We start from the raw sequence: 21543 nt of genomic DNA, 5'->3' as shown, positions 1-21543 counted from the left end.
TCCTGACCTCGTGATCCGCCTGTCTCGGCCTCCCAAAGTGCTGGGATTACAGGCTTGACCCACCGCGCCCGGCCCTCCCTGCCTTCTTAAATAAAGTACACTGACTAAAACTAGATTTAGGGCATCATCATAAACATGTATTATTATGTCTTATGATACATTGTTATGCATCAAAAATCTGTATTATTATGTTTATGTAGTATGTTCTTATTCAGTGTTGCCCTTACGGCTGTTTAATAGACCCTACATCTTTTTTTCTTCTTCAATATTTCTGTCTTTTATAATCCGACTGTTTCTCTTGTTGGCTGACCTTTTATACTGCTGGTAAACCTCTCTGCCTCTAAACAGAATTCTACCTTCTAGTTTGTTGCTTGTAAGATATGAGCTAGGAGAAGTAATCAATGAACTTAAAAGTTCTAGTACAAATAAGTCATAGTCATTTCTAAGTGAGAAACTGAAGGGCTCTCCTAGGAATAAAACACTCAGAAACGTTCTTGATTTTTTTTCTAGGTTCTAGGATGTACTATAGATTGTACTAATATGGTAGCCACTAGCCACAAGTAGCTATTTCAGTTTAATTACAATCACATAAAACTACTGATTTCAATTTCTCAGTTATTTTCAAGTGTTCAAGGGCCATGCATGGCTAATGACCAGTTAATGGAACACAGAAATATAAATTTCCAATGTCACAGAAAATTCTATTGAACAGTGCTGTTTTAGACAACTGAAGCTACTGGACAAATAAAATGCCATTAATATTATCTATTTTCCAAAGTAGCAAACGGGCTGAAGAAAAGAGTAAGACCAATTACTAACTGCTACCTTTTCTCCAGCTATTTCAAAAAGATAAAAATTCTTACTAGTAGCTTCCATTAAAATGCAACCATCATATAGATTCATCAAAGCAAATAAATGGAGGCCAAGACATGCATATTTAAAGAAAATGCATAAGCTCCCAAAAAGAAGCTTAAGTAGTTTCAGAAATACTGTACATATAATAGAAAAGACTAAAAACTAAGCCGTTAAAGTCCATCTGACTAAAGAGAAAACATGGATAGGAAAATAAGATAAAGTCATGGTCAGTTACAAGAAGTAATTATAAGATAAAAATGTACCAGCTGCTCAGGAAAAACTATGGTGACATCTAAGATAAGCATCTCATATGGGTCCTCATATAGGACACATTATGATATCAAGCACAATTCCTTCAATTAGCAACCCTAGGATATATAAAGTTGAGGTCCATTTAGTTGTTTCTTACAGTAATGTAATCTCATAACATAATGCTGCAAAAGCAATATGATTCAAATACTCAGCTTTCTAAGAATCTGGCTTGATCTAAAAATAAGATATTTAAAGTATATAGTAAACAACAAACAATATCTGGTAAACCCAAGGCCAGGAAACACAGTGTTGCCCCTGAGAGAGACAGAGATACTAATGCTCCCTAAAATTTCCCATTATTTATAGGGCAAATACATAAAGGCCATTTTTGTTTTGCAGCCCCTTCCAACACTCATTTCCCTTCAAGTCTGCCCAAAGGTTTCTAGGTAGTTCTCTTTCTGCCTCCCAGATCCCTGGAAAGTCCTCTAGAATACAGCCATGAACATTTAAAGACACTTCAGTGAACAGCTTTACTTTTCCTACCCCACACGAAGTCAAAATTCACACAATCCCAGAAAAGCCTGGACTAACAGCTAATTGCTAATTAATTAAAAAATAAAGTTTCTTCTATGAACACCAAAGTATAGGAAGTTTACCCTCACAGAGCCACTATGTCTTTCTCATCCCTGGTAAGTACTTTCTTACCAGGAGAAAAGTACACTTTTTCTCCGATGAACTGACATTCCCAACATCAGTACACATCTGTTAAAGAAGCTTTAGATTGCTACTTACTTTTGAATCTAATTTTTGTTTTACGTATGCACCATTTGCTGCTGTCAGGACATCATTTATCAGAATAAAAACATATCCTTCCAGATCAAATGCCAAGTCAGAGCTGCAAAACATAAGCAACACTTTAAGAACAACTTCCTTTAAAGAACATGCATTGAATTTTAAATAGACATGAGCTAAAACATTTACAAGAACATATTCTCATCTAGGGAAGTGAATATTAGGCATTTTATCAGCTACTGGTATTTCTTGATTTCTGGTCACAGTTTGCAATTTCTCCTCAATAAGGGATTCCTCAAAAATAAGAGGCACAAACATTTAAACACATAGTTAGCAACAATCAATCATGTCATTTAATAGCACACTGCTCTGCATTCAAAGCCAGATGACAAGCACCAAATTACCATTAAGTACATCTGTGAAGCAGGCAGAAGCAGGTAGAGCTCCATTTCATAGACAAGAAAACCAAAAGTACAGGCCGTTAACAAGTCATTTTCTGAAGGTCCACACAAAAGGCAGGACAATCTTGCATAGGTAGGTGGGCCCCTGGGTGGAATTTCTGAAGTGTGGATCATGGTTAGCTCTGAGATCAAGCTAGAACAATGTCTAACCACACAGCAGGAACTCAAATACTTAAATAATTGCTCAATGAACCTGTGAAGTATAACTTGGGGGTTTAGGGAAACCAAAAATTTCTGGAACTTAGAGTACCAGGCACCAGATAAGAATTTAGTAAATTAAACAGAATAAATGAAAATCTCAGAAAGGTATGCCTTCAGCATACTTCAGCACCCTCGCTAAAATAGTGGCTCCACAAACTATGATTTTGCAGAGATACTGCATAGGAACCAAGACTTCTAATGAGTTCTATGCCACTGCATTTCAGGCAGGCCTAACTTAATGCACACTCCCTACCCCAAGCAGTCTAACAATCTTCTAACTGACTTCAGAGGTCTGAGTTCCCTTCCTATCAATCTTTTTCCAAGTTAAAGGGTCTAACTAGATAAGGCTGATCCAGACAGTAATCCCTTTCAGAAGTTTTTTGTAGACCCAAGAAAGCCCCGAGGAACCCCTGTTGTTTGGTACAATTTTGGATCCCATCAGCTTCAAGGAAATGTTTCAAAGACCAGCAGGACATCTCCAAAAATAAAGGTAGGAGGCTAGTATAGACTTTTTCTCCAAGGAGGGAATATGACATAGAAGGAAAAGCAGTTAGCTATATAGCCAATTTCCAGTAACCAATTATGTCACCCTCTCTTTTTTAGAATGAAATTTTACTTGGAGATTGAACTTGTAAAATAGGACTAGACTGATAATATTTTCTTCCACCTATACTACGGAAATGTGATGAAGGTAAATGAGTCAAACCAAGAACTACACTGGAACTCTTTGATGGAAAACATACATCTGGCAGAATGTGTGGCATTAGCAAATACATACATGCACGGCCTGGGCTGATTAAAATGTTGTAGAAGACTTCTAGCAATCATTACAATTTTCTCGGTCTGTGGGTATACATTTTCCTAATGTATTTTAAAACTAAAACTTAAGAAAAATGGAAAAAGCTTTAATAACCTAATAGAATATCTAAGTTATGGCATTTGTAATATAGCTTATGTGAGGCCAATTAAAGCAATGTTATTATTCATTATTCGAAAAGGCAAGCAAATGTTTCATAGTCATTTTCCTCACCTCACAGAAGAGGAGACATGCTTTTCTTTAGCAGCATACAAAATTTTAGCAGCATGCAAAATTTTAGCAGCATGCAAAATTAAGAAATGCCACATGGTTTATAAAAACACACAGGCTCTGAAGAAAGCCACAGATTCAAATTTCAGTTCTGCCATTAGCTCTGTGACCTTAAGCAAGTTACGGAACTTTTTAGTTTCTTCAACTATAAAATAGGAAAATTATACCCATACCTCTCTGAGGTGTTGTGAAGAATACATAATAAGATGTGTAAAATGTCAAACATATTGTGTGGCACATGCTATGTGCTCAGCAAAACAACAGCAACAAATTCTAAATTACATCAATTTAACTTTTAACAATCCCAAGAATCTTATTTTTGTCAACCTTTATCTTAATACACCCAAAAAGACTTAACCTTTTCAAGAGACTGATACGCTTTTCAAAGATATAATTCTTATATAGGCTATAAAAAATTGTTATTGATAACTAATCATTTATTATCAATAATTATTGATATTTTATAATGTGCTATTCATAGGCCCACATCTTACCTGGCAGCTACAAAGGCTCCAATAATCATTGCAAATACAGTCATTTTAATACCCCAAGAAAAAGTCTTCCTACAAAATAAAAAATTTTAAAATACACACATGACTTTATTCACACACTCATTTTACAACAGAAGCAAAAAGTGTGATATGCTTTCTCAAAAGCTATAAACAATTATATTGTAAACATTTCTAAGAAACTGGATATTTAAAAGAACCCCTTTGATGAAGCAAAAATTCATTGTTATATAAGTTATTACACCCATTTTAAAAAACTTCACCAATTGTTATTAGTGAGTTTGAATTTTTGTAAAGCAGAATTTCTTTAATAGAAAAATGTCACATTCATTTGTAGTAAAAGGAGCTAAGATATGAATGCTATTTAAAACCTATACCTATGCTTCTGATCCAGCTTCTCCCAGTGGCAGTAGCACAGAAATTCTAGAAAGTAAATCTCATGTTCAGATAGATTTTCAACTCCAATTCATGACCTTCCCAACTACCACTCCCACAAACTATCAATTCCAGCAGCCAAGAGAGAGGGTTTCTTCAGCTTCTCAAAAGGTAAGGTAGGAACAAGACAAATAATTTAATATCTCACATATGCTGGGCACCTTTTCAGCGTGATTTAAAGAACAGATACATTAGAAACTTAGCTCACTTGAGTAAAACTCCTTCAGCAAACATTGTAAACAGGATGGAGAACCTTCTCAGAACTGTAAACATTGGCAAGCTGAAAAAAAAAGATAATTAGGTAAAATACAATTTAACATTTTTTTTTAAACTAAGATTATCCAAACTAGTAGTTAAAATAATGCTATTCTTCCATTATGTAAATTCCATACTGATTAATTTATGGTTAACCCCTTGCTTTTCTCTAAAAAAATTCCTACTTGAAAGCCTAAAAGAGTTGCTTTTAAAAAAACTACTAGAAGTGAGAAACATTAACTACAAAACTTTATTCTGCTAATTATGCAAATACCCTAAGCTGTAAACATGTTAGTTTTTCATAGAAAAAGGCTTCCTTCTCATTTTTTCACTAGTCTGACCTCCCTTCCCACCCACTAGACCACCCAAAAACCATCTATGAAAATCTTATTCCATGAAATGTCTTGACTGTCCTTTTGTGGATGTAATTTTGTCTTCATCTAAATTCCCAGAGCATTTTGCTTGTACTAATCAAACATACAGCCTCTTGCAATATAGTTATTTCTGAATATATCTTATCTCACTCCAAAGTGAATTATACTTAGCTGGCAATCAAAGATAGGTGTGAATGAATGGTTGGATGAGATGGATGAAAAAAAGCAAACTCTATACAAGCAGCACTTTGCAGAAGGCCTGCATTTCTTTCCCAGTGGGTAATGAAATGCAAAAGAATGTCCCAACCATGATAAATGTGACTTCCTTGGCACCCTCTTCAGAGATATCATCCTGGTCATTCTGTCAGGTTTCTTGGGTTTTAAAGGAAGAAATGAAAAACACCTTGTCCCTGATCCTCAGAAATCTCTCCATTCTATTTTATTATGCCAGGGTTTTAGCTTGTGTGGTAGTGGTGAAGCCATTGGGTTTCTGTTAAATGGTTTCTCTATTTGTGTCGTTTTAATACCACACACACCCAATATGTACACTACAATAACAGCAGAAGCCAGAAACCGGGAGGTTAGAGGGAAAGATAGTGTTACCACGGAGAGGAGAGCTATTGCCTCTTTTTCAGAGTAAGTATGTTGCCTCTACAGTTATATGCCATGGGTAAGATATTAATAATATTTTTATCAGGGTTCTATCTGATGTTACTTTACTTCACGTTAAAAGAAAGACTGCAAAAGTTCTTGTGCCTACCCTCTAATACTGCTGTGTGGAAGTTGTCTAAAATATTTAAGAACTATATTAAAGAACTGAAATCTCGAAAGCCTAGTATATTATCTTCACTATTGTGGCTCTAGAAAAATAATAAAAATCTCCTATCATAGCATTTTATAACATTTTAAGACTTCTAACATCAAAATGAGGGGTAAAAAAACAAAAACAAAAAATTCCTTTTCTCTCCAAAGAAAACAGCATCAACTAAAACCTTTGGCACCACCTTCATTATTTAGTAGTAATAGAAGCTTTCTGGTCCTTTCATTTTTTTCCAGAATCAATAACAATGTGTTAAATATTCGACATTCAAGTACAATTTTAAGAATACATTATATTAACCTCACTAGTAAAATAAAGTTATCCATACTTCAGTTTCTTTGTGCTGAACAGTCCCGTGATTTGGTTCCCAAAATATAGTAGAGGTAGTGGAAACGTCTAGAAAATTTAAAAAGGGATAACAAAACTCAATAATAAAGATAGCTAAAACAAGGTCCTTTCAAACAGAAACAATTTTGTTTATATGATCAAAATTTTTTCTACTTAAAACATAAGATTAGTTCTCATAAACAATTTTGACCCCCAAACACCCAAACAACACTTCTGCTTGGATAAACAACATTACTATGGCAGAAAGAAAGGGAGGAAGGCAGGGAGAAAAGACAGAAATATGAATATGATCAATGTGAGACAGAAACATCATTTGCTGTAAAATATGATCGTGTATTAGAGCCCATGGCTCTAAAGTCAGCAGAAAAAGTAAAGGCAATTCATCGTCATTTGGAGTCAAGCAGAGGCAGACAGAAGAATATAAAATAAACCCAAAGAATAATGAATGCAGGATACATGGGCTAGATTAGATGGATACAGAAACTGCAAAACTGTTGTACTCTCAACAAGTGTGCATTAATTAAAAACAAAAGAATATTCCTAGGTTATTTTTTCTCTTAAGTTTAAAGAGATTGTAGGCCTTCTTTGACACATATTACTACATTTATTCTTTACATTCATTATAACCACTCTTAGACTGGGCATTTTCGAGGCCGCAGTTTTTAAATACGCAAGGCACTGATAAAATATATTGATAGTGACTTCATTTCACAAAATAAAGTATTGCTTTTCTTCTTTTACCTTTCGAGGTACATTTCTGTCAAGGTCAGGAAACTTGACTACTCTGAGCGCCTTTCCCACCCAGAGAACTGCCACTGTGGCCACCATCTGTAAACAGAGAACACAGATTCACTGTTCTACACATAAAGACACACACAGAAGTTCTAACAACATAAATCACGTAATGGTGAGGATTCCAACTAACCTGGCCAAGTCCAACACATAGTGAGGAGGGAAATCTACAAAAAAGGGCAAAGGAAAAACAAGGTCAGAACAAACCCGACTTAACTCCGTGAATTCAATTTGCACATCGGCAACGTTAATAAGGCATTCCGATACAAGCCACACCAACGTCCGCCCCTAAATCAAACAAAAATCTTGGGAGAAAACTCCCTGCCTGTTGGTTGTCAGGCCACCTCGCTGATGTAGCCTCGGGCGGCCGCTTGTCTCATCTTGTCCAAGTCTACCATTTCAGCCCGCTGCCTGCAAAGGATTTCTCAAGGCAGTGAAGATATAGATCTCTCCAACAGTTTCACATACCTTTTAAAAAAAACAAAAACCAACTTCTGCCTCGAGGTCCCAGTGTTAGCAAAGGAATAACTGTCCGCCAGGGTGAGGATGCGCACGTCCCCAGAGGCTGTCACAGGGAGCAGGGGACACTGAAGCCTCGGCTCCCTGTCCAGGCTGCGGAGGAGGGAGGCTTCCCTCGCTCCTCCCTGATCGACAGGCATAAGGGCTCAAAAGTCATCAAAAGAGTCACTTTGCTCCATCTCTCTGAAGGGCAGGGTTTTCGGGGCGGTGCACCGAGGGCATGGCAGGCGAGCCCCAAACGTGCCGGGCCGGCCAGAGCTCCGCGCAGAGAGCGGACCCCTGCCCCAGGCCCGCGCGCCAAGCAGCTCCGCCGCCTGGGCCGCGCGCGTCAGCCGCCCGCCCTCCCCAGCTCCCGCCCAACTTTGTTCGGCTTTAACTTTGGCAGTCAAAGTCCAGGCAGCCGGCGCCCCGCCGCCGCCGCCGCCGCCGCCGCCACCGCCCGCTCCTCCTCCGCGGCCGCCGCCGCCGCCTCGGCCCTACCTGTAATTGGTAAGCACGCTCTTATTCACCACCACGATCAGGAAGGAGCTCACGCCGTAAAAGCCGGCGGCCAGCAGCTTTAGAAACACGGTCAGCGTTTCGGCCGACGCCATCCCCAGCTCCTCCTCATCTCGGAGTGTGGAGGATTTCGCGGGGGCTTCTCCTTTAACCCGAGCATGCTGACGTCTATGAACTTCCGCCATGGCTGCGGCAGCGGCGTGGGCCTGGCTGCTGGGCCTAGCGGCGTGGGGGCCTGCAGCGGCGGTTCCCAGGTGACTCGAGGAGTCGGAGACCGCAGACTAGGCCAGCTGCACGCTCGCCGCCTCGACTCCCCGCTTGGCCGCCGCCCGTCCCCGCCCAGGGGCAGGGACGCCGGGGTTCACACCCCTGGAGACTTTGCTCGAGCATTGTGCAACGCGGGGTCAGAGGGTAGGGCCGCGCCGGGCTTAGCCTGGGCAAGGGTTAGAGCGAGCCTGGAGAAGGGGCGGCGGCGACCCCCCTGCCTGGGGCGGACAAAGAGAACCCGGGGGAACTACATCGGAACGCCCGAGCGCCGGGCGGCAAACCACAGACGCTGGGTGACAGTCGCCCTGCGCCTGCGCACGAGCTCGCGCCGGGTCTCCCCGCGGGAAGAGTACCTGGGGCTGGGGGAGTGTGGTGGCCAAGGAGCTGGAAGGCCGTATTCTTCGGATAACCGCCGCAACATAAGTGCAGACCCTCCTCCCCTGTGTTACAGGTGGCCGGCCCAGTAGTTACAGTACATTGCGTCTAGACTAATTTTGAATGCCCTTTTAGTCTCTCTTGCAGGGGACCAAAACCCTTCAAAAGTATGAGATGTGGATCAACAGTAAACACTCAAAGAAAATTTCATTCTGCAGTGCCTCTGGCTTCTTACACTTTCTGAACCCAGAAAACACCAAACAATGCTTTTTTTTCAGCTCAAGAAGTTTTGTTTGTTTGTTGTTTTAAGAAAAATGTTGACATATCCCAAAAAGTAGCAAGATAAGCAGCTTGGGGATTGGTGAAAGCACAAGGTGTTTGGAGCATAAAAGACTTGATTTCCAATTGTAGGAGTCCTAGAAATGACGATCCACACACACACTCCTTATTGTGTGTCTTGGACCAATTAGATGACCTCCCTGAACCTGATCTCTGTGGATGTATAGCTAGCAAAGAGCTAGTTTTCGGTAAATGGTAGTCATTATTGTATAACAGAAGCAAATCATTATGATCAGTTTAAGCAAAGAAATTACATATTGAACTTCAATAGATTAGGAAAGAAGAACTTTGAATTATTTTTCTAAGTGCTTGGTCTGTATCTTTTAAAATTTCTTCTTTTTTTTTCTTCTTATTTTTACAGTTTGGTAAACCAAGTATAGTGGTTCACACCTGTAATACCAGCACTTTGGGAGGTCAAAGCAGGTGGAATGCCTAAGCCCAGGAGTTTGAGACCTTCCTGGGAAACATAGTGAGACCCTGTCTCTACAAGAAAGTAAAAAAATTAGCCAGATGTGGTGGTGCACCCCTGTGGTCGCAGCTACTCAGGAGGCTGAACTGGGAGGATGGCTTGAGCCCAGGAAGTCGAGGCTGCAGTGAGCTATGATCATGCTACTGCGCTCCAACCTGGGCAACAGCACAAGACCATCTTAAATAAATAAATAAATAAATTGTGGCAAAATATATATGATATAACATTTATCATTTTAACCCTTTTCGAGTATACAATTGAATGGCATTAACTGCATTCACATCGTTTTGCAACCATCATCACTAATCCATCTTTAGAACTTTTTCACCATCCCAAAGTGAAACTTTTCCCCTTTAAACAATCACTCCCTGTTTCCCTACTTCCTTGCCTCTCTGCTCTTAATGAGTGTTCTACTTTCTGTCTCTGTGGATTTGACCACTCTAGGTACCTCATATGAGTGGAATCATGTATTTGTCCTTTTGTGATGAACGTACTTCATTAACATAGCGTCTTCAACGTTCAGCCATGTTGTAGCATATGTTAGAATGTCCTCCCTTTTTAAGGCTGAATAATATTCAATTATATGTGTATAATTGGTTTATATATTTTGAGTTATTTGAGAACACCTATGTTCTTCAAATGTTTCTTAAAAAACTGGCACACAGGATGAGGTTCTTAACGTAGCCTAAGGTGCTAGATAATGTGGTTCCTACCCACATCTCCAGAGGCACTATTCACATTTCCCTCCCCTAAGGTGCAGATACATCAGCAACTTGGGTTCAGGCTTCTGTGTCTTTACTCTCATTATTCCCTCCATCTGGACTGCTTTTTCTCTTCCTCCTCTCACCCAGCTCCTGAAAAAACTCTTACATTTCCTTCCGTATTTTGGCAGGACATTACCTCTTCTCTGGGCAGCCTTTCTTCACACTGCCCCCTGCTTCCCTCTACATAATTGCTCTCTCTCCTTTGCGCCTCTCCTACCGCATCTTTATAGACCCCCTTTATAGAATATCCATCTGCTCCTGCTGCTATAACAAAATACCTGAGTCTGGATAACATATAAAAAATAGAAATTTGTTTTCTCACACTTCTGGAGGCTGAGAAGTCCAAGATCAAGGTGCCACCTTAACCACTGCATCCTCTGAAGGGGAAGAACACCATGTCCTCACATGGCAGAAGGGACAGAAGGTCAGAAAGGGACAAACACTGTGTGAAGCCTCTTTCCTAAGGCATGAACCCTACTCACAAAGGCAGAGCCCTCATAACTTAGTCACCTCCTAAAGGCCCTGCCTCTTAATAATATCACATTGGTGATTCAGTTTCAACATACGAATTTTGGAGGACACATACAGACCATAGCAAAGGGGCTTTGCATTACTTGTTTACATATCACTCTCTTCCACTAGACAGTTGCTTCTTGAGGACAGAGGCAGGCAAGGATGCCTAACACAGTTTAGATATTTTAGTTGATTGAATCAGTGGAAACAAGGAAAATGATTAAATTTCTTCCTTGACTGTTAACTTCAAAAGGAAAAATAACTAAAACATAGTATTTTAAGAAACATCCTTGTAGAAAAAATTATTATTATAGAAGTAACAATGCCTCTCATAATAAAAAGCAAATATATACGTATATACACATTTTTACACATTTTAAAAATCTTATCTGGAATAGAACCAGAAAAGAACACTAATCCTCAAGCCACACACTGCCACTGCCACTTAGTAGTTTTGTGACCTTGGGCAAATTACTGGACATCACTGTGCTTCTATTTCCTCACCTGTAAAATGAGGATGACAATAGTACCCACCTCATAGAGTTACGATGAGAATTAAATGAGTTAATGAATGTAAAGTGCTTAGAACATAGTAGATATGAGTGTTTATTATAATTATTGTCACTAGTATTATTATGCAATCTTTCTCTTTTCACTTACTATTCCTTGATGGTCTCTCTGTGGCAACACTTAAACTCTACCTCATTCTTTTCAAAGGCTTCAGAGTATTCCATTAGTTGGATGCATCCTCATGTAACCCTATAGACATTTAAGTTATTGCCATTTTTCAGTTTACAAACAATCCTTGTCCATTCAACTTTGTGTGGGTATAAATTTCTAGAAGTAGAATTGGTTAGTTAAGACTACTTTTTAACAGAAAATTAATAGAATTGAGAAAATTCCAAATTAACAACTTCCAAAGAGTTTATACTCATTTTTTATTCCTGTTAACACTATGAAAAATGAAACCCTCTTTTATAAAGAGGGCAGCAATGGAGAACAGTGGTAGAGGTGAGATAATATTTTAAGTTCTACCCCGTGGAAATATGAAATGCCAGGTATACATTTTCAAAATCATAAGTTGTGATTACACAAAATAAAAATAAGAGTGCTGATCCAGGCAACTACTGTATTTCTCAGCATAATTACTTTATTGATTAACAAATTTTTTTTTTTTTTTGAGACGGAGTCTCGCTCTGTCGCCCAAGCTGGAGTGCAGTGGCCGGATCTCAGCTCACTGTAAGCTCCGCCTCCTGGGTTCACGCCATTCTCCTGCCTCAGCCTCCCGAGTAGCTGGGACTACAGGCGCCCGCCACCTCGCCCGGCTAGTTTTTTTTTTGTACTTTACTGAGACGGGGTTTCACTGTGTTAGCCAGGATGGTCTCGATCTCCTGACCTCGTGATCCGCCCGCCTCGGCCTACCAAAGTGCTGGGATTACAGGCTTGAGCCACCGCGCCCGGCCAATTAATAAATATTTAAGACCTATCACAGGCCACGAACTGCGTTGGATTTTCTCAACCCCAGTAATGATTTGGTTGCTGTGGACCCTCAGTAAAATGTTGTGGAGTTTAGTGGAGTCAAGCATTCTCATTAGGTACCCACAAAGATAAGATAGGTGCCATCTCTAGGAGGATTTTTATCTCTTTCCCATGTTATAGGTACTTAGACTTTTGGGTAACTTTTGGTATTAAAGGTCCTCAGATCTGTTTCCTAACCTCAGTAATATTAATCACAGAATTATAAATGGAGTATTTATGCATCATTGGGTGAAACTGAATAAATATTGAAATATATCTTAAAAAGTTGTTCAAGATAAGAAAGACTGAATTAAATGTTCTCACTTAGGTACACTTAGGTATTTGGAAAGGTCAACTTTGTGGGTTGATAAATTTTACATCTTACTGGGTAGAATTACTAACAAAGACTCTTCTTTGTATTAAATCATGTCTTTTTATCAAAACATTGCCTTTAGGTATCCTGTTTTTCCATAAGGGAATATTGATTCTGTACACAGTTTTTTAAAACATAACTTATATTACTTCTTTTCCCCATACTTCTCCCTTTCCCTGGACCCACTTGCTCCTCTCATAGTGGAATGTATATAGGCCTCTTTTGTTACCCACCTGCATTCACCAGTTTCCTATTTCACTGCCAGCCTAGATCATACCCGGTGACCTGCTGTGTTGCACAGCTGGTTACTTTACAGTCAAGGAGCAAAGGTCATGCATGTTTCCTATTTGAGCAATACTCTAAAAATTCTGAGAACCAGAGAGCATGGAGCTTCTCTGCAGTGTCTTGTACTTTTCTATATTGGGCTGCAAGGAATGAACTTATTGACCACTGATGATGAGCCTGGCAATGTGCTACTCTTGTAATTCATTATCTCATTTCACCCTAACCACTCTGAGAAGCAGGTGTGGAGAAACAACATATAAACAGGAAAACAAGGCCTGAGAGGGAGTATTGGACATACACTGCATCCCACAGCTCTAAGGGACTGTGTACACATTTGGTCCTAGGTCTGTTTAGCATTTAATCTGTGCTCCTCCACTGGACACTCCTGCCTCCTTTGGGGCAGATGGACAAGACCTACTTTTGCAAGACGTTCTGACAATGTCGATGCTTTCTTCAATGACCAAGTTTAGTGTTTATCAACCCTATGAAGAAGCATAAGCAGGATAAAGGAGCAGTAATGTGTTGAAGTCATAGTCAATCATGACTCTCTCTATAATCACCCTGCAAGCACTCTTTAACCCCCACCAAACTAGTTTTACCCTCTCCACTACACTGAAGCTGTTCACTGCAAAGTTACCCATGACCTCCATGGGACTAAACCCAATGGACACTTTTAGTCCTCCTGCTTGACCACTCTACAGCATTTACATTGCTGATATTTCCCCTTCTTTTAGCTACACTCTCTTCCCTTGACTTCTGGAGCCCCATACTCTCTGAAACCTCTCCTGGCACTCTGGCTGCTCCTTCTCATCCTGTTTTGCTGGTTCCTCCTCTTCTCACAGAGCTTTAAAGTTTTACATTCCTCTCAGTCTTGGGTCTTCTCTCTTTATTCTGTGTATTCTTACTAAATCTCATTCCATTCCATAGTTTCAATTATGATTTATTGTTTGCCAATGCTTACCAAATCTGCATTACTTATGTTCTCTTTAACTCCAAATTAATGTGTCTGACTGCCTCCTGAATATCTTCACTTGGATAACTCTCTGGTATGCTGCTCAACATGCCTGAAACTAATCTCGTCATTATCCCTTTAACTCCAACATTCTGCTTCTCTATTATACTTTACTGTATCAGGTAATGAATCCTGACAGTTGAGATCCTAGCTGTCTTATTTTGCCATCCAAATACTTACTACTTTGCATTTATCGGATCAGAACAACATAATTTAATCAATGTGTTGAACCAGTTTATTTTGTATGAGAATATTAAGATGATCAGGATCTCTGTGAACTATACTGTGGCAAAGAGTAAAAGATTGGATGTCAATCCAATGATGCTACACTGCTGGCCCTGACATGTAAGAGGTAAACTGTTTTAGTTGAACCCTATAAATTAATATAGAGACAAAACATTTGCCATGTTAATAGCTACACACTAGGTGTCAGGAAATGTCATGTTGCTTCGCCCTAGTACAAGCACTACATCTGGAGCATCAACTAACATTGGAGTCACCTCCTGATTAAGTTTATAATCACATTCAGTTATTTGATAAGATTTCCCTTCTGCATCGGACAAACAGATGATTTAAATGGAGATGTGATAGCATTCATCCATCTTTCAAGTCTTTGATGATGGCACTAATCTCTGCAGTTCCTCTAAATATGTGGTATATCTTTTTTTGTACTGTCCTGAAAGGGAAGGAAAGCTCCAGAGGCTTCCTCTTTCTACTATCATGGTCCTTATTCCATTGATCACAGAGACACTATAAGGATTTTACCAGCTGCCAAGCATATCTATTATGCCTAAACATATATCTCTTCCAGTTAAAGAGCTGGAGACAGGCCGGGCGTGGTGGCTCAAGCCTGTAATCCCAGCACTTTGGGAGGCCGAGACGGGCGGATCACGAGGCCAGGAGATCGAGACCATCCTGGCTAACACGGTGAAACCCTGTCTCTACTAAAAAATACAAAAAGCCAGGCGAGGTGGCGGGCGCCTGTAGTCCCAGCTACTCGGGAGGCTGAGGCAGGAGAATGGCGTGAACCCGGGAGGCGGAGTTTGCAGTGAGCGGAGATCCGGCCACTGCACTCCAGCTTGGGCAACAGAGCGAGACTCCGTCTCAAAAAAAAAAAAAAAAAAAAAAAAAAAAAAAGAGCTGGAGACAAAAACACATTCAAGAGCTGGAGACAAAAACACACAGTGGATTTGCAGACCTACTGAGCACACTGTGTTTCAAAGTTGGGCTAGGTCTCCAATTATCACCTGATCCACTTCTATAGTCTAAATGTGTGTGTCCCCCCCAACAAATTCATATATTGAAATTGTCATGTAAAAATAGAGACGAATCTCTAAGTAAAAAGGTTTTATTTGGGAATAGTATACAAGAAGTAGGATTGTAATTTGGGACCTATATACAAACCAGGATGGCCTCCAGTATGTATGGAGAACAGAGCAAAAGGTTAGGATTTTATTGGAGAAAGAGGAGATTTATGCAACTTGTTTTAAAAGAAAGTTTTTTGGTACTGGCAGCATCTTACAAGAGCTGGAGAGTTCTGATATGTGAATGTCAGTAGGCCTTAGGGAGGACTTGTAATCTTGGAGTTTCAGTTAGGCCTTTCCATTTAGAATTGGGTTTGTGAGTCAGTGTGTCAGGCATGTGTTCTTGTGTAAGCGGCTAGCTGTCCTTGTGCTGCCAGCTGTCTTTGTGTGACTCACGTAGTAAACTGTGTTTTGGAAAAACGTCTTGTGATAGTTTGTGTTATCAGGCAAATTGTGTGTGAGAGCCCTACTAGCATGGCCTTCCCTAGCTCCATTTTGCTAGGGTTTGACAGAAGTGACTACATTTTGAATCTGACAATGTTCGCAAAATCTTAACCTCTAAGGTGATAGTTTTAGGAGGTGAGGCCTTTAGGAGGTGATTTGGTCATGAGGGTGAAGGCTTCATGAATAGAATTGGTACCCTTACAAAAGAGCCCTGAGAGAGACCCCTTACCCCTTCCATCATGTGAGGACACAGCTAGAAGACACCACCTATGAACCAGAAAGCAGGCACTCACCAGACACCAAATCAGCCTGCATCTTGATCTTGGATTTCCCAGCCTTCAACTGGGAGAAATGAATTTCTGTTTTTTATAAGCTACCCAAAGAATAATATTTCATTAAAACAGCTTGAACTGACTAAGACACTACATAAGCACCCAGTGTAACTGGTAGACTGCAGGGTTGTGAGTGCCCAGGAATTAGTATCTGTTGGCCATTGCTCCCACTGTCAGAAGAGGCTCAAAAGGACTTGACATTCAAAATTTTTAATCCCATTTAAGCCCAAAGAAATGTGTACTCATTCCAAGTTTTAGGGTCATTTTCTTTCCATTTTTTAAACTTATACATGAAAGACCAGCAAGGTTGTAAATTCAACTGATGATGTAAAAATTATAACTGGCCAATTAAGTCCTTTTTTATTTTTAACAATATCAGCCCTGTGGCTGCAAGAAAAGAGAGATTCTTTTAGGACTGCTATAGAATCATTTTGGCACTCTAATGAGACTATAAAGAATGTAAAGACCCAAGTTTGTTATTCTTTCCGTATGTGTTTTATTAAACTCAAGAATCTATCCCACACCATAGTCCTCACAGTGATTACTACTGCTAACAGTTAGACGCAGCAGGCACATGCTCCTAAGGCACTTGGTTCGGTAGGAATGTCATCACAATTAACTGCAGGTGACAACTTAATGAATCATGATACTTCTGCATGACATGGATTACCAGAATTTATTTCACATTAGTGGGGAGCTCAGCACTTCATTCAAGCTCAAGGACGAAACCAAACAAATCCCAAATCCCAACTTCTAAGTCTTTTCTAGAACCAATGTCTATATCAATCAAGGTCCAGTTAAGAGACAGAAACCACACACGTTATTTGATTAGAAGTAATTTTACATTAAAAAATGTTAACTAGGTAAATGAAAGCTTAAAAAGAAACACTTCAGGGCCAGGCGTGATGGCTCACGCCTGTAATCCCAGTACTTTGGGAGGGTGAAGCAGGTGGATCATGAGGTCAGCAGTTCAAGACGAGCCTGGCCAAAATGGTGAAACCCTGTCTCTACTGAAAATACAAAAATTACCTTGAATCTGGGAGGTGGAGGTTGCAGTGAGCCGAGATCACGCAACCGCATTCCAGCCTGGGCGATAGAATGAGATTCCGTCTCAAAAAAAAAAAAAAAGACTTCAGAAGTCTCCCAAACCATAAGGTATCATGGAGGTAGCAACTGCAGGAAGGGCTGAGGGAACAAAGGAAAGAGGCTAGAATTATCAAAACTTAGAAACTTAGAGATGGAACTCCAATAGCTAAAACTCAGGCTTCTGAGGAAGAAATGCTGCTCAAGTGATTCTAGGGTCTTTGGGTTCAAAAGAGGATCCCCATAAGCCTGAAATTCAGACCCTTGAAGAGAGAACACTATCTAGTTAGTGCTGTTGGCTCAGTGTGGACATCGAGGTGGGAGGGGAGTAGGGGAGGGAGGGGTAGGAGGGGAAGTGGAACGGGAACACAGTGCTGTGATATAGGCTGTTCTCTAAATTTAGGGAAAACTGCAAACTGCATTCAGCTACGGCTATGGGAAGAACTTGCTACTTCTGAGATGAAGAATCATTGCTAGACTGATGCCACCAGGAAGCACATGGAAAGAAGCATTTCCTTTCTCCTCCTCCAGCTACCCAGTATCCCTCTAGTGCCACGTATGGAAGAGTTTACATAGAACCAGACAGCAAAGCAGAAATGTGTTCTGCAAAATATAAGCATCAGCTTCACAAAGTAGAATATGGAAGAGTAGGTTTGGAGCTGAGAGACAATTAATACGTGGCACATCCATTTTAGTAAAGGTATCGCCATCTGCCAAGTTGCCACCTTAGAAGTCTAGTAGTCATTCTCAGAGCCTGTCTCTTCTAACTTGCCATATATAAGCTGCTAAATATCTCTCAAGTCTGAATCCACTGTCATAACCATCATCATCAAGAAGTCTGCAATGACATCCTAACTAGTCTTCAGGCTAGATGACTCTCCCCCTCCAATTCATTCTGTCAAAATACAAATCTGGGCCAGGCACGGTGGCTCGCACCTGTCCTAGCACTTTGTGAGGCCAAGGCTGGTGGATCACAAGGTCAGGAGTTTGGGACCAGCCTGGCCAACACGCTGAAACCCCATCTATACTAAAAATACAAAAATTAGCTGGGCATAGTGGCGGACACTTGTAATCCCAGCTACTTGGGAGGCTGAGGCACAAAAATTGCTTGAACTCTGGAGGTGGAGCCGAGATCACACCACTGCACTCCAGCCTAGGCAACAGGATGAGACTCCATCTCAAAAAAAAAAAAAAAAAAATGTAGATCTGGTTATTAGAATAAAATATATCTCCTGCTTTATTTCACAATACTCTCAATTTGGCTCTCCCTTCTGTATTTATGCTTGTTGTTCTTTTACTTTGTCAAACACATCTTCTCATTCTTTGACATTTGCATCTGTTCATCACTTGGCTTATGGACTAACCTCCCATTCCTACAAACTCCAGCTTCCTCCTCTGGCTAACTCCTTTAAGTCTCAAGTAAAGTACATAATATTCAGTGAGGTCTTCCTGAGCCCCAGATATCATTCCTACATGCTCCTTTAGAGGCATAATAATTTGAGTTACTAATTAAAATATTATTTTCCTCCCCTCTGCCTATTGCCTTACCCTCACCATTCACATTCGAGCCATAATGCATAGACTGCTGTTTATCCCTGATGGTTGCTGTTGGAGTGTATTCAGATGTATGATGCAGGTTCTTAGATTCCGTACTTAAAATTTAATAGTGCATAAATATTTTAGAATCTTTTTTCCCCTGCCTATTTATTCTAAACTAGATAAACAATTTTGAAACCTCTACTCTCACAGTCTTCCCCAACTTAGTTGATGGACATGCTATCGTTTCAGTTACTTAGAACAAAAACCTTTAATTCCTCTCTTTCTCTCACAGCCCACATCTAACCCTCAGCAACTTGCGTCGCTATCTTTAAAATAGATCTATATTCCAACATTTATTACTACCTGTACTCATGCCTTAGTCCAAGCCACCGTCTGCTCTTGCTGAAATACTGTAATTGTCTCATCATTGGTTTCCCTGCTTCTGTCTTGGACTCATCTTTTCCCATCAATCCTTTCTGCATACAGCACTCAGAATGATCTTTTTAAAGATAAGTCAGACATCACTCATCTGCTCAAAAACATTCAATCACTTCTGTTCTTTCCCTGAATAAAATTCAATACCTTACAGTGACTGTAAGACCTGATATAATCTGGCCTCTTGTTACTTTTGTAATATGATCTTCTACTCCTCTTCACACCACTTCACTCCACTCCACTGGTTGGTGCTGTTCAGTAATGAGGGTGGTAGGGGAGGTGGCGGGGATGACGTAATGAGGCTAATTCTGCAAATTCAAGAAGAATTGCAAACTCCATTCAGCTACTGCTATGGGAAGACTTTGCTGCTGCTGGGGTGAAGAAATAATTGTTGGAGTAATGCTACCAGGAATCAAACAAGAAGAATTTTCCACCTCCTCCTCTAGCCTCCTTACTGTTCTTAGACTACTTCTACCATACTTTACTTCAGGGCCTTTGCACTTATTATTATACTGCCTGCCTGAAACACTCTTTGCACTTATTATTATACTGCCTGCCTGAAACACTCTTTCTACAGATGGTTCACTTCCTCACTTAATTCAGGTCTTAACTCAGATGTCTCCTTATCAAAATGGTCTTCTCAAAACTGAAAAAAGAAATGAATAAAGAACTAAATAAATGAAGAGCTATGCTATGTTCATAGATAGAAACGCTCAAAATTGTTAGGATATTAATTCTCTCCAAATTTATCTACAGTTTTAATGTAATTCCTATCAAAATTCCAGCAAGATTTTTTATAGATAATGACAAGATGATTCTAAAATGTACATGAAAAGACAAAGAAAATAGAATGATCAAAAAATTACAAATAAGAAGGAAAAACTTGTAGAACCACACTATCCAATTTCATGAGTCACTATAAAGCTACAGTAATTAAGACTGTGGTACTAGCATAAGGATATACATATAGATAAGTGGAGTGGAATAGAGAGCCCAGAAATAAATACACAAATATGGTTGCCTGATTTTTGACAAAAGCACACAATTTCCGTTGAAATAGTCATTTCCATAAATAGTGATGGAATAATTGGATGTTCATATGACAAAAAGGAACCTCAGCATATACTTCATAGCTTATATAAAAATTAACTAAAAATAAATCATAAGTCTAAATGTAAAACCTAAAGCCATAAAACTTCTAGAAGAAAACAGGAGAAAATCTCTATGAATTTGATTATCAATGTTGTGTTTTTTTTTTTTCATTAAAAAACATGCTGATATGATTTGGCTGTATCCCCACCCAAATCTCCTCTTGAACTGTAGTTCCCATAAGCCCTACATGTTGTAGGAGAGACCCAGTGGGAAGTAGTGGAATCATGGGGGTGGTTACTTCCATGCTGCTCCCATGATAGTGAGTGAGTTCTCACAAGATCTGATTTATAAGGGGCTTTTCCCCTTTTTGTTTGGAACTTCTCTTTTCTGCTGCTGCGTGAAGAAGGATGTGTTTGCTTCCCCATTTGCTTCTGCCATGATTGTAAGGTTCCTGAGGCTTACCCAGCCTCTGTGGAACTGTGAGTCAATTAGACCTCTTTCCTTTATAAATTATGCAGACTTGGGTTTGTCTTTATTATCGGTGTGAGAACAGACTAATACAGTACATTGGTACCACGGAGAGTGGAGCACTGCTGTAAAAATATCCAAAAATGTTGAAGTGACTTTAAAACTGGGTAACAAGCAGAGGTTGGAACAGTTTGGTGGGCTCAGAAGGAGACAGGAGAATGTCAGAAAGTTTGGAATTTCCTAGAGACTTGTAGAATGGCTTTGACCAAAATGCTGATAGTGATATGGACAATGGTCCAGCTGAGGTGGTCTCAGATGGAGTTGCAGAACTTGTTGAGAACTGTAGTAAAGGTCATTCTTGCTATGCAAAGAGACTGACAGCATTTTGCCCCTGCCCCAGAGATCTGTGGAACTTTGAACTTGAAAGAGGTGATTTAGGGTATCTGGTGAAAGAAATTTCAAAGCAACAAAGCATTCAAGAGGAAGCAGAGCATAAAAGTTTGGAAAATTTGCAGCCTGCCAATGCTATAGAAAAGAAAACCCCATTTTCTGGGGAGAAATTCAAGCTGGCTGCAGAAATTTGCATAAGTAACGAGGAGTCAAATGTTACTTACCAAGACAATGGGGAAGACATCTCCAGGATATGTCAGAGACATTCATAGCAGTGCCCCCACCCCCACCCCCATTACAGGCCCAGAGCCTAGGAGGGAAAAATGGTTTCGTGGGCTGGGCC

The 21543-nt window shown here is 40.1% G+C and overlaps 1 protein-coding gene across 4 annotated transcripts in view; it reads right to left on the bottom strand.

Moving 5' to 3' along the window:
- The window catches only part of SLC35D1 (solute carrier family 35 member D1), a 78486-nt gene extending 69434 nt beyond the window's left edge, over nucleotides 1-9052 (bottom strand). For all 4 annotated transcript variants that reach the window (XM_030941861.1, XM_030941860.1, XM_010357082.2 and 1 more), the window contains exons 1-7: nucleotides 8181-9052; nucleotides 7315-7348; nucleotides 7131-7217; nucleotides 6370-6437; nucleotides 4801-4872; nucleotides 4143-4211; nucleotides 1900-2002 (exon numbers count right to left, since the gene is read on the bottom strand). In XM_030941861.1, coding sequence (XP_030797721.1) covers nucleotides 1900-2002; nucleotides 4143-4211; nucleotides 4801-4872; nucleotides 6370-6437; nucleotides 7131-7217; nucleotides 7315-7348; nucleotides 8181-8383 — 636 coding nt within the window. In that variant the 5' untranslated portion in view covers nucleotides 8384-9052. The remainder of the gene's footprint in view (nucleotides 1-1899; nucleotides 2003-4142; nucleotides 4212-4800; nucleotides 4873-6369; nucleotides 6438-7130; nucleotides 7218-7314; nucleotides 7349-8180) is intronic.
- Nucleotides 9053-21543: the final 12491 nt, after the last annotated feature.

This window comes from Rhinopithecus roxellana, chromosome 12 (genome assembly GCF_007565055.1).
Source record: "Rhinopithecus roxellana isolate Shanxi Qingling chromosome 12, ASM756505v1, whole genome shotgun sequence".
NCBI classification, from domain to species: Eukaryota; Metazoa; Chordata; class Mammalia; order Primates; family Cercopithecidae; genus Rhinopithecus; species Rhinopithecus roxellana.
The sequence above is the reverse complement of the archived record's forward strand: the minus strand, read 5'-3'. Positions and strand labels throughout refer to the sequence as shown.